The sequence below is a fragment of the Pituophis catenifer genome, unplaced genomic scaffold, assembly GCF_029215685.1.
Source record: "Pituophis catenifer annectens isolate HBS135680 unplaced genomic scaffold, rPitCat1.0.hap2 SCAF_1, whole genome shotgun sequence".
NCBI classification, from domain to species: Eukaryota; Metazoa; Chordata; class Lepidosauria; order Squamata; family Colubridae; genus Pituophis; species Pituophis catenifer.
This window is the reverse complement of record NW_027256881.1, coordinates 347,546,305-347,557,974: the sequence shown is the minus strand read 5'-3', so window position 1 is coordinate 347,557,974 and position 11,670 is coordinate 347,546,305. Positions and strand designations below refer to the sequence as shown.

At 39.9% G+C, this 11,670-nt stretch overlaps 1 protein-coding gene across 1 annotated transcript; it reads left to right on the top strand.

The window, feature by feature from the left end:
- Positions 1-6,680: 6,680 nt before the first annotated feature.
- Positions 6,681-7,637, top strand: LOC139312421 (vomeronasal type-2 receptor 26-like). Its single transcript, XM_070937195.1, has one exon. It carries the CDS (start codon positions 6,681-6,683, stop codon positions 7,635-7,637), a length of 957 nt encoding a protein of 318 aa, XP_070793296.1.
- Positions 7,638-11,670: the final 4,033 nt, after the last annotated feature.

The window sequence follows — 11,670 nt, the reverse complement described above, 5'->3', positions numbered from 1 at the left end:
ATCATTAGCAAGCCTCCTGTCCTAGAGTTTAATAAAGTGAAGCTTGTTTTTAAAAAGGGGTAAGTTTCAGCTGAAGGGGAAACATGGAGATAAATTGTTTCTTTGCTTTACATTCAGGGACTTTTTTCAAAAAATACTTCTAGTGTTTTGAACTGTTCTGGTGTAGTGCATATTTTGTGCTTTTCTCGATAAATTAGGAAGCTCTTCAAATAGGCTGGAATTCTCAATCTCCTCATCAGATAGATGATAAACAACAAAAATGAAGAGGGAAGCTTTGCTGGACTAGTGAAGAAGTCAAATTATAATATTAATCTGACCAGTAATTTCTAGCAGAAAATTCAAATAAAAGCTCAACACGCTTCAAATGTTCAGGAGTTACAAAAATCCCTCTCATCATTGGAATCATCATTGCTGATGAATAATGGCCTTCAGTACATCTATGAGGCGACCCCCACTGCAGTCCTGTGCTCAGCAATTTTTACCACACCTGAAGAAGCTGCTCCAAGAGGGACCTTAAATAATGATGGTGAAAGGGGAGAAGTTGGAAAGGATTACAGCCACTAAAGCAAAATGAATATGGCAGATGATAGAGAGTATAAAGCAGTCCAGGATATCTATGGAAAAGCTTGTCTCCTTTCTCACAAAGTAACCCAAGTTTAGCCAAGGGAAATCCTTTGGGGAAAAAAAAACCGAACCCAATGAATTTGGGAGTTTCTGCCTTCAAATGTCCCCCCAAACAGTGAAGCAAATTCTACAGCCATGCACAAGCTTTCCAGTAATGTTCTCCAATGTTTGTCTCACTACAGATACACCACCAGTAACTACCAGCAGTTCCTTGCATTGATGTTTGCTGTCTCTGAGGTCAATAAGGATTTTCTTCTGCTTCCCAACATCACCCTTGGCTTCCACATCTATGCACATTTCCAGAGGGAGATTTCCTTAAACAGCCTCTCCATACTCTCCTCACGAGGCCAAGTGGTTCCAGGGTACAAATGTGACCTGCAGGATATTCTGCTCTCCGTCATTGGTGGTCTCAGAGCCAAGTCTTCAATGGAGATGGCCTCCATCTTCAGCATCTTTAAGGTCCCACAGGTAAGAGAACTCTCTTGGATACAGTATGGAATAGACAAAGATCAAAACACACACAGAAGCCAAAGATGAAACTAAAGGTAGGTGGGTTTTTTTTAGAGGGGGCATATAATGAGCTTGTGACCCTTAGATTACTCTTTATTAAAGGGTAGACATCATTTTAGTGCCATTCATTCTCTGTATCAGGTTGTTGGTTTCTTCTCTTCTCTTCTGATATACCACAACCAATAAAAATGGCTAAGAAGGGAAGAAGATGAAGTTTTCCAGTCAAAGTGAGTCAATCTGAAGGCCATTAACCACACAATGGGAACTACTAAAGTCAACATAAAACTTTTACTTTGTCTTTGAAAAAAGAAACTCTTTGTAATCAAGGGATGGATATTGCATGGTGGCCACATATGCAGATACAATCTCGTTAAGAGAAAGATTTTATGGTTCTATGGTTTTAACAAAGAATTAACAGAATTGGACCAGATATTAAACTGGAATGTCTGAAAAACTGATAAAGAAAATATATTATTACGTATTGGTATTAAACTTAAAAGTGAGCAGGTAAAGGAGACAATAATTGTCTGGGCTAAAAATTTTGGATATGCAATAGAATTAGATAAATGGCAGAAACTGTGGGATAGAAATGATCAATTGACTATGTCACATTTCGCACCGGCAAGACTGGCAAAAATGTTTAAAGATAGATCCGCTAAATGTTGGAAGTGCAATCAAACACCTGGTTCATATTACCATATGTGGTGGACCTCCCCAAAAGTTAAACAATATTGGACAAAAGTACATACTTGGTTGGAAAAAATGATAAAAGAACACATAGACTTGAAACCAGAGATATTTTTATTGGGCATTTTACTGGAAAAAATATGATAAAAGGACTATATATTTAATTTTACAAGTACTAACCACAGCCAGAATTGTACTTGCACAACAATGGAAAAATGATGAGATCTTGACAGATGAGAGTGTAATTAAGAAAATATTAGAATGTGCAGAAATGGATAGACTAACGCTTACTATTAAGGATAAAGAGGAAATTGAGAAAACCTGAGAAAATTAGTAAAGAAAATGATTATTCATGTAATAACTGCAGCGAGAATTGTATTTGCACAAAATTGGAAAGCAGAAAAAACCTCTATAGAGGGAGAGGTAATTAAGAAAATATTAGAATGTGCAAAAATGAATAAATTAACGTTAACAATTAAAGGGAAGGAAGAATCAGAATATTACAACATATGGGGGCAATTTTATTATTGGATAGAAAATGAATATGGACAAAAAGCGGTGCAAAATTAAATAAATCCGGAAGAAAAATGTTTTAACAGGAGATATATTAAATTGAAATGTAAAAGCAAATTTTGTGTCATTATGATGACACAAAATTTGTGCCCAGATGACACACTGAATGATCAATGATGTAATGTTTGTTTTTAAAAAAATAAAATAAAGAAGAAACTGAATATTTTTTGATATGGGACTTCTTCTATCAATGGTTAGACATAAAAGGGGGAAATGTTAAAACGGAGAGTTGTTAAAGTAGATAAGGTTAAATATTATTGTTATTATATTATCAACATTATTGTGATGAATACTATTGTAAACATTTGGATTATGACTGCTTAAAAAACAATTGTACCCAGATTACACACTGTTGATGGAAATTGAATTTGTATATGTTCTAGAAATAAAATAAATAAAACATGGGGGAAAAAAAACATAAAACTTTTACTTTGTCTTTGAAAAAAGAATCTCTTTTTCTCCAGCTCGGTGTTGGCTTTGAGTTCTCTCAGGGAGAGAGAAGAATTTATCCTTCCTTCTTTCAGATTAATCCCAGGGAATCTCATCTGTATGTGGGTCTAGTCCAACTACTCCTGTATTTCCAGTGGAACTGGGTTGGGCTTCTGGCCCCTGAAGATGACAGAGGAGAACGTTTCATCTCAACTCTGACACCAATGCTCCAGGAGAAGGAGATCTGCCTGGCCTTCACTGAAATGTTGAAATTGGATAATATTAAGATTACAGTGGAAAAGTTTGTTCTCAATATCTTTACGTGGTCTAAATCAGAAGTGTTCATTCTCTTTGGAGACTCCATAGTTAGTTCCAGTGTAACAGTGGCGGGAATTTATTATGAAACATCATTTAGGAAAGTTTGTATCTTCACTTCCCATTGGAAACCTGGCATGGTAGAATCTCAAGACACATTGCAATATATGAAGCCTTTCCATGGGGCCTTGCATTTGAGGGACCACTCTGGAGATGTCTCAGAATTCAGCCATTTCCTCCTGTCTTTAGACCCCTTGAACCCCCAAGGAAATTTATTTCTCCCTAGATGGTGGGAATTTGTCTTTCGTTGCAAACTCCACAAACCAGGCAAGATCCCTCCAAAGGGGGAAAAACAATGTACAGGAAAGGAGAATCTGCAGAATCTGCCCAATTACACTTTTGAAACAAGAATGACAGGTGAAAGTTACAATATCTACAATGCCATTTATGCTGTGGCACACGCTTTACATGCAATGTATGGACCCAGAGCCCAAACGACCATGATGAGGTTTGGAAAGAGGATCTCCAATGTCCAGTCATGGCAGGTAATTTCTGTAGCTTGTGAGTCAGTCCAAAGATGCTTCGAGAGGAAGCTCCTCATATGAGTTTCTTCAGTTACTGATTAATAACTCCCATATCAATCCATCTCAAAGCATATCAAAACAGCAATTATTAAAAACAGTTAAGAACAATATTTTTTTTATTAAAGTCTTGAATGAACTGTTGAACGTCAACAGTTGCCCAAGTTCCATGGAGGAAGTGTCAGCCCAAGGCTAGATAGAAATCTGTGTCTGTTTGTTGTGAAATCTTAGCAGGCATCAATGCAGAACACTCTCAATTTTGCTCAGAATGTGCTCCGAAACCAACTCGTAATAATACACTCAATTTGTTTTAACCTTGGTTTATGTTTCCATGGCTTTGTATCCTGTGTGACCCTTCCCTTTTTGTTTAGTTTACCATTTGTTGCACTACTCAGCTTGCTGTATGAAAACAGCTTCTGTTCAACAATGGATGGAAACTAACGAAGGAGAGAAGCAGCCTAGAACCAAGGAGAAATTTCTTAACATTGAAAACAACCAGGGCTATGGCTTGTCTTTGGAAGTCATGGCTGCCCCATTGCTGGAGGCATTTCAGAAGAGACAGGACAGCCACTTGTCTGAAATGGTAGATGGTCTCTTGCTTGAGCAGAGGTTTGGAGTAGAAGACCTCCAAGGTGCCTTCCCACTCTGTTGTTCTATGTTTCTAAATCAACCACAGCAAACAGCAGGATTCAAAGTGATCCTAATGGGCTCCTGGTCTGAAATTCATCAGAATTTCCTGCATCAAAGGCTAAATGGTGGACCTCTCCAAACAGTGAAGTGACCAGCCAGAAAAGGTGCTTCCTTCTACATGGTCTCACTTGGTCAGAATGCACCTGGTTCCTGCATTCTGCTGCCTTTGACTAAGAGCTAGAGAAAGTCAATGGAATTTTCCATGGTTGTAATAGAAATTATTCATTTCTAAAATTCGTTTGTCAATTAACAAGACTTTGGGCCAGAGTAACTATTTGAAATGGCAGGTAGCCAAGAATCACAATAGGAAAACCCTATAATTAAGTTGTGATCTGGAACTAAAATTTTGGTATGTCTTGTATTTTGATGAAACTGGAGTTGGAAACCATGCCCAGTAATAAAGAGAAACTTTTATAGTTTCAGAGTTAAATATTTGGTGTTACTCCTGATTCTTCAGATCTTCACCAAGAGAACTTCTCTAGCTTCTCAGACAGAAAACCCATCTTCTCAAGATGGCCATCAAGTTATGATAGAAGACATGATGTCTCATTTGTACCTCCAGACCAAATACTCCAATTTCTGAAGGTCTCCTTTCTTTCAGATTCTTCCCTATTTGAGGAATGTGCAGTTCATCAACAGTGCTGGAGATGAAGTCTACTTCTCAGAAGATGGACTGGGATCTGATCATTATGATCTTCTCAACTGGGTTCTCTTCCCCAATCGATCTTTTGTCCCCATGAAAGTTGGGCAAGTAAATCCTGAGGCTCCCCCAGGCCAGGATTTCACCATTAACTCTAATGGAATTGTCTGGGCCACAAAGGTGAGCTGCAAGGAAATGTTGTAAACTCAGGGAAAGATTCATTCTCTTCCTGAGATGCAGAACATCTTTCCAAATGGAAAAATAATCAATTGAGTTAGAAATCATGGCAGTCATTTGGTGGAAAATCTGTTTTGCATGTAACACCTTTGAAGTCTGATTTGTGTCATTCCACAAGGGGTTAGGCTTGGGAGCAACATCTGCTTGAAATACAGGATGCAATTACAGCAAGCAACAGTGATTTCCATGGACCATTGTCACTCATGGTTCTTTCTTTTAGAAATTCTGTGGTTCAGTCACAATCCTTCCTCTGCAGAATGAAACCCCAGTTCTAATCTCCCCCATCCATGGGTGTGTCAGTAAGGGCAGTGGCCTGAATCCCACAGGAGCTGTTCCATATTTTTGATAGACCATGCCAATGTATCTCTTTAGAAGAGAATCTGAACATAGAAGTAGGAATGAGGAAAAGAATGAATGCAGCAGATTCGTTGCTTAAATAATTTCAAATACTGATCTTTTAGACGATCCCCATTGCCAGGTGTGGCATGAAGAGGTGCCATGCAGGAGAGAGGAGAAGAGTTCCAGAGGGCGAGCAGGTTTGCTGCTACTGGTGTGAGGCTTGTCCGAAAGGGACCTTTTCCAATCAGACAGGTAGACCATACTTCAAATGTTAATCTTTCAGGATCAAATAAGACATTTATTAAGTCATTTTTTGTTATTGTGTCATTTTTGATAAGATTGACATAAAATCATATCTTTCAGCAAAACCTTTCAGTTTACAGGTCTAAACTACCCCGGCCACTGAGGCACCTTTCCTGATACTCAGCAGTTCCATGCAGGATAGCTTTTGGGCAGAATTTATGAATCTCCAACTTGGATTTCCACTCCTACTCTAACCTCCTATTGGAAAAACCACCTTCCAATCTATCCTGAGGAAGTGGGCTGTGTGGTCCAAGCTTTAATTTTTATTATTCAGAATATGCTCCTTTTGTCAGCACTATCACCTTCTGAGGAATAGACCTGCCAGGGAAAGAGGACATTCATCTATCTATGTCTCTGATAGAGCAGGAGGGAGCAGAAAAAGTCTGAATGAACAGATTTGAAGTACAAAGCAGAGAGGTTAAGACAGGGCTAATGTACTCACAAACAAAACGGCAGCCTTCCTGGATAACAGATATATTGTTCTTCTGTGGGTTCCATTAGAAAATAGAAGAAAAAACAGGCAGCAATCTCAAACTGAAAGCCTCATCAGTCATGGAAGTGCACAGTGAATATATAGCTGGACCTGAACAAATCGTTGTCTCTGGCTAATCTATCCCCAGGATCATCATAAATGGAGGATGATTTGCCCTTTTTGATGCCCCATAAATTGTACAGGGAGTCCTTTCATCATTCCCTTTGTAGACAGGCCAACAGCAGAAAGAGGAAATCATATCACCTCTGTAGGAGGGATAATGCATATGGCAGATACCCCTGAAATTCTTAGACAAAGACTCTTGATTTCAGATGCAGCTCACTGTGAACCCTGCCCAGAAGACCAATTTCCCAACAAGGACAAGGACCAATGCATTGCCAAGAAGATCCACTTCCTTGCCTATCAAGACACCCTGGGATACATTTTAGTTTTTCTTGCTCTCTTTTTCTCTCTGATCACTTCTGGAGTCCTGGTGATTTTCTATAAACATCATAACACACCAATCGTCAAGGCCAACAACAGAGATCTCACCTACATCCTCCTCATCTCCCTCCTGCTCTGCTTCCTCTGCTCTTTCCTCTTCATTGGTCAACCTGGGAAGATCATCTGTCTCTTCCAACAATCTGCCTTTGCCATTCTCTTTTCCCTGGCAGTTTCCTCTGTGTTGGCAAAGACTGTCATGGTGGTTCTGGCCTTCATGGCCACGAAACCAGGGAACAAGACAAGGAAACTCTTAGGAAAACCACTGACCAACTCCATTGTCATAGCCTGTCCCCTGATCCAAGCCCTTCTTTGTGCCACCTGGCTGATAACCTCCCCTCCATTTCCCAGCTGTGACTTTCACTCCTTGTTTGGAGAAATCATCTTGGAATGTAAGGAAGGCTCAGCTTTCATGTTTTACACTGTGCTTGCCTACCTAGCTTTTTTGGCCCTTATCAGTTTCACAGTGGCATTTCTAGCTAGGAAATTGCCTGATAGTTTTAATGAAGCCAAGTTCATTACTTTTAGCATGCTGGTCTTTTGCAGTGTTTGGATCACCTTCCTCCCCACCTACCTGAGCACCAAAGGAAAGTCCATGGTGGCTGTGGAGATCTTCTCCATTTTGGCTTCTGGGGCTGCTCTCTTGGCCTGTATTTTTTTCCCCAAATGCTACATTATTCTACTGAGGCCAGATCTGAATTGTAGAGAAAATATAGTAAGAAACAAGAATTTCTAAGTAATGCAAAGATTGGCCTCATTTATATTTGTCTTTCAGACATATTTAGAATCTGATTTTTTTTTTAAAAAAAAAAGGTTGACAAGAAGGAGGAACTTATCCATTAAAGAATTCCTTATCAAGTTCTACAACTGGTTACATGTCAGGTCTTCATAGATCTCTATCGGGAAACTACCATTCTGTCGGGAGGGGGAGGCTTGTGTGAGATTCCTTGTGCAGGGTTTCATTTACTTTGCTTTGCTGTACCTTGTGGGAAATAGGGAGGGGGAAAGAAATTCACTTTGAGCCATCTGCTTTATCTCACCATTAGAGAAAGTGAAATTGAAGCACCTGGGAATTTACAGTTATCACCATCTCTACTTGAGGTTCTCAAAACGTCTTCGCACTTTGGGATTGGGTCAATGTTGAACTGGACATTGGGAGGGGCTTTGCTTGTAGCAGCTTAGCCTAACACTTTGAGTGGGAAACTTCAGTTCCTGCCTATATCTCCTTTGCTATCACCGTCTTTCAATAAAAGTTCCCTTTCAAATGATAATTGTTTCAAGAGTTCTGTTTTCTTGAAAAGACTGGCGAGGCAGGACCTTACATTACAATTTACCTGTGGTTAGCAACGATCCTCCAGTCTTTGTTTATCATGTTTTCAAAATGTCCTCAGTGATGTCCAGAGCCCTGATTTGATGGGAAGCTTGTTCATAAAGATGCGTTTATTATTACAAGGAGAGAATTTTCTCATTTTATTCCTTTTAATTTAGTTAATTTTTAAGTTAGTATTTTAAAGGGATGTGTTCAGTGTTAGTGTTTTTAAGCAAATATGGTTGTTTCCTTAGATATCTGAGGCATTATAGAATTACGTACCACTATTCAATGATTTTTGAAATGGTGGAATTTAAATCTCTCACACATCCAGATCTGATAAACTTCCTTGTCAATGTCAGGCAGAATTTTCCTGAGATGGATGAACAAAGTATGTGATAAGTATGCAGTATATTAATGTAAGTCAGGAGGCATCTGTCAATCACCCAGTCCTGTGACATGCAGTTATTTAAAAGTGATAACCGGCACCTTGAATGGTGCCTTGGAGGAAACTGGAGGCCACTGCAAGTTATGCAACAGAAGTCTGAAATGGGTGAATCTAGAAGGGTCCAATATTGTGGGCTTCATTTTGGACCAGCTGCAGTTTTCAAGGAGTCTTCAAGGGTAGTGGAGTTTAAATCTCTCTCACATCCAGATCTGCTATACTTCCTTGTCAATGTCAGGCTGAATTTTCCTGAGATGGATGAGCAAAGTATGTCATAACTGTTTGCATTAATAATCTCTCATGATATTTCGTCTCTTGGACATCCTTGGTGAACGAAGGTGGTCTATGAGATCTTTGTGCACAGGGAGTCTGCAGAGGAATAATTTGACCCAGGATCACAACATAATTTTCTTAATGGGTATATGTTACTAGCAATGCAATCCAGAGCATGAGAGTCATCTCAGCTTATTTATTTATTTATTTATTTATTTATTTATTTATTTATTTATTTATTTATTTATTTATTTATTTATTTATTTATTTTTATATGCCACCCTTCTCTGGAGACTCAGGGCAGCTTACAATGCATTAAGCAACAGCCTTCATACTTTTGTATATTTTATAGAAAGTCAGCTTATTGCCCCCACAAACCGGTCCTCATTTTACCCACCTTAGAAAGGATGGAAGGCTGAGTCGACCTTGAGCCTGGTGAGAATTAATGTAAGTCAGGAGGCATCTGTCAATCACCCAGTCCTGTGACATGTAGTTATTTAAAGGTGATAACCAGCACCTTGAATGGTGCCTTGGAGGAAACTGGGGGCCACTGCAACTTATGCAACAGAAGTCTGAAATGGGTGAACCTAGGAGGGTCCAATATTGTGGGCTTCATTTTGGACCAGCTGCAGTTTTCAAGAGGTCTTCAAGGGTAGCCCTAATGCAAGAACATTGCAGCATGAAACAGTAGAGAATGTTCACAGCTCAGGTTTAGATCGTGGCAGTGGTTTGTTTTCCAATGAGATTTGATTATTGGTTTTCTGTCCTGCATTTCATTCCACAGTGGTTTTTGGATGGAGGGGGCCTGAAGGATTAAGCAGTCGTAATAGTCACACAAACATTACAATTGGTTCTTCTTGAGCGATGATGATGAAAAAGTAACTATGCAACTTATCACATTGACAACATTTGAATGTTTGTAAAGCATACAAAAACTGAAGTCATAATTCTTGCAAACGTTTATTGGTTTATTGCTTGATTGGTTCGATTTATATGCCGCCCTTCTCCGGAGACTCAGGGCGGCTTAAAATGTGTTAAGCAATAGTCTTCATACTTTTGAATATACCTGCTTCGCCCCCCCCCCCCTAAGTGATGTTCTTTTTTTTTATACAAACTCAGCATTATTGTACCCAACCTCAGCGAATGGCAAGAGGTCTGCCCAGTTGGACTGCTGGTAGTTCACGTAACACCTCAGGTATTATTCTACCATGGCATTCTGTCTCTCTACCCTCCCATTGGTGCTCAGATGAAAGACCAAGCTAAGGCCTTGGGATGACCCAATCGACCGCAGGAACTCCCTCCAGAATTTAGCCATGATCTGCACTGTGATTTATTTGTTATTTATTTATTGGTTCGATTTATATGCTGTCCTTCTCCGGAGACTCAGGGCAGCTTACAATGCGTTAAGCAATAGCCTTCATACTTCTGTATATACCTGCTTAGTATACCTGCTTTTGGCCCCCACTAAGTGGAGACTTATTCTCCAAGCAGGCACACTTCTTTCTTGAGAAAGGTACCATTCTGCTCCTTGAGCAGAAACTATTAGTCCAGGAAGATCCTAGAGTGAAGAAGAGTCCTAAGCATTACAGTTCAATGTCATGATGAACCAAAGATGAAAAATTCCACTTCTGGGAGAACCAATCATGCACAGCTCCCTGTTTTTGCTACGATTCAAACCGAGACTCTCCCTTCCCATCCAACCTTCATGCACGAGGGCAAAACCTTCATAGCACCGCTTGGTCAATCGGTGGTTGTACAACTGAATATCATCAGCATACAAATGATACCTGACCTCAAATTGAAAAGGCTTTCCAGATGGATCCTGAAAGTCAATGGATTTGGCTCAGTCTCACTCCTGCAACCAACACTGAATGGAACCACCTTCAGGTGAAGGAGAGACTCACTAACACTATATACCCATTCTTTGTTATCCCAGTTTCTGATTTCATCCACTTCCATGTGGTTATTAAAAAAATGGTTACTCCATCCAAGCATTGGCATGACTGCTCACAGTTACAAGGGGACAACTGATAGCTGTATGCCACCAAACCCCATGACTCTCACACTAGCTGACCAACTATGGCCCAGGCCAAACTCCATCTTGTTTCCAGGGGGTCAGTTTCATGGAGGTCAGATTCACAACTTCAGCATGACTCCCTCTATCCTGTGCATTACAAGACACATAAACATGTTTTTCCATTCTGGTGAATGAGAAGCTATTGCTCCATAGGTAGAACAATTGCTTTTCCTTGCAATTATCAGAAGTACAGTAATTGATAGTGTGTCCCCTGTGGATTTCTCAATACAAAATCTTACAAAATAAACCCTGCTTTAAAAAAAATATCTCTGAGTTCTTCAGATGAAGGCAGAAGATGTCACCTTAGGCTGCCTTGCAAAGAGCTAATTCCTGGGTTTCAGGAGACTTGAATGACTTTGTTTCCTCTATGTTCATGGCCCAAACACAGGTAAGAGGAAGCATTGTTGCTATAAATTTATCCTGGTGCCATCCAGGTGACACAGGTGGTGTCTGCGGTACTAATGTTCCAGTGAGATTTCAGGAGCAACCTTCAAATGAGTTTCTGCACAAAGTTTCTTTTCTGTTCTAGGAGGGAAGAAGACAAGAAAGATGGGGCAGGAGTCATGCTACTGCTGATGCCCTTCCAGCTCCTATCTCCAACTTCTCTGAAAAGGCCGCAAACCATATGTGTGTGTAGAAAGACTGGGCAGGAGTTATGCTACTTC

Bases quoted from the DNA above. Each gene is read 5' to 3' on its own strand.
- LOC139312421 (XM_070937195.1), top strand. From the start codon at position 6,681: ATGCATATGGCAGATACCCCTGAAATTCTTAGACAAAGACTCTTGATT.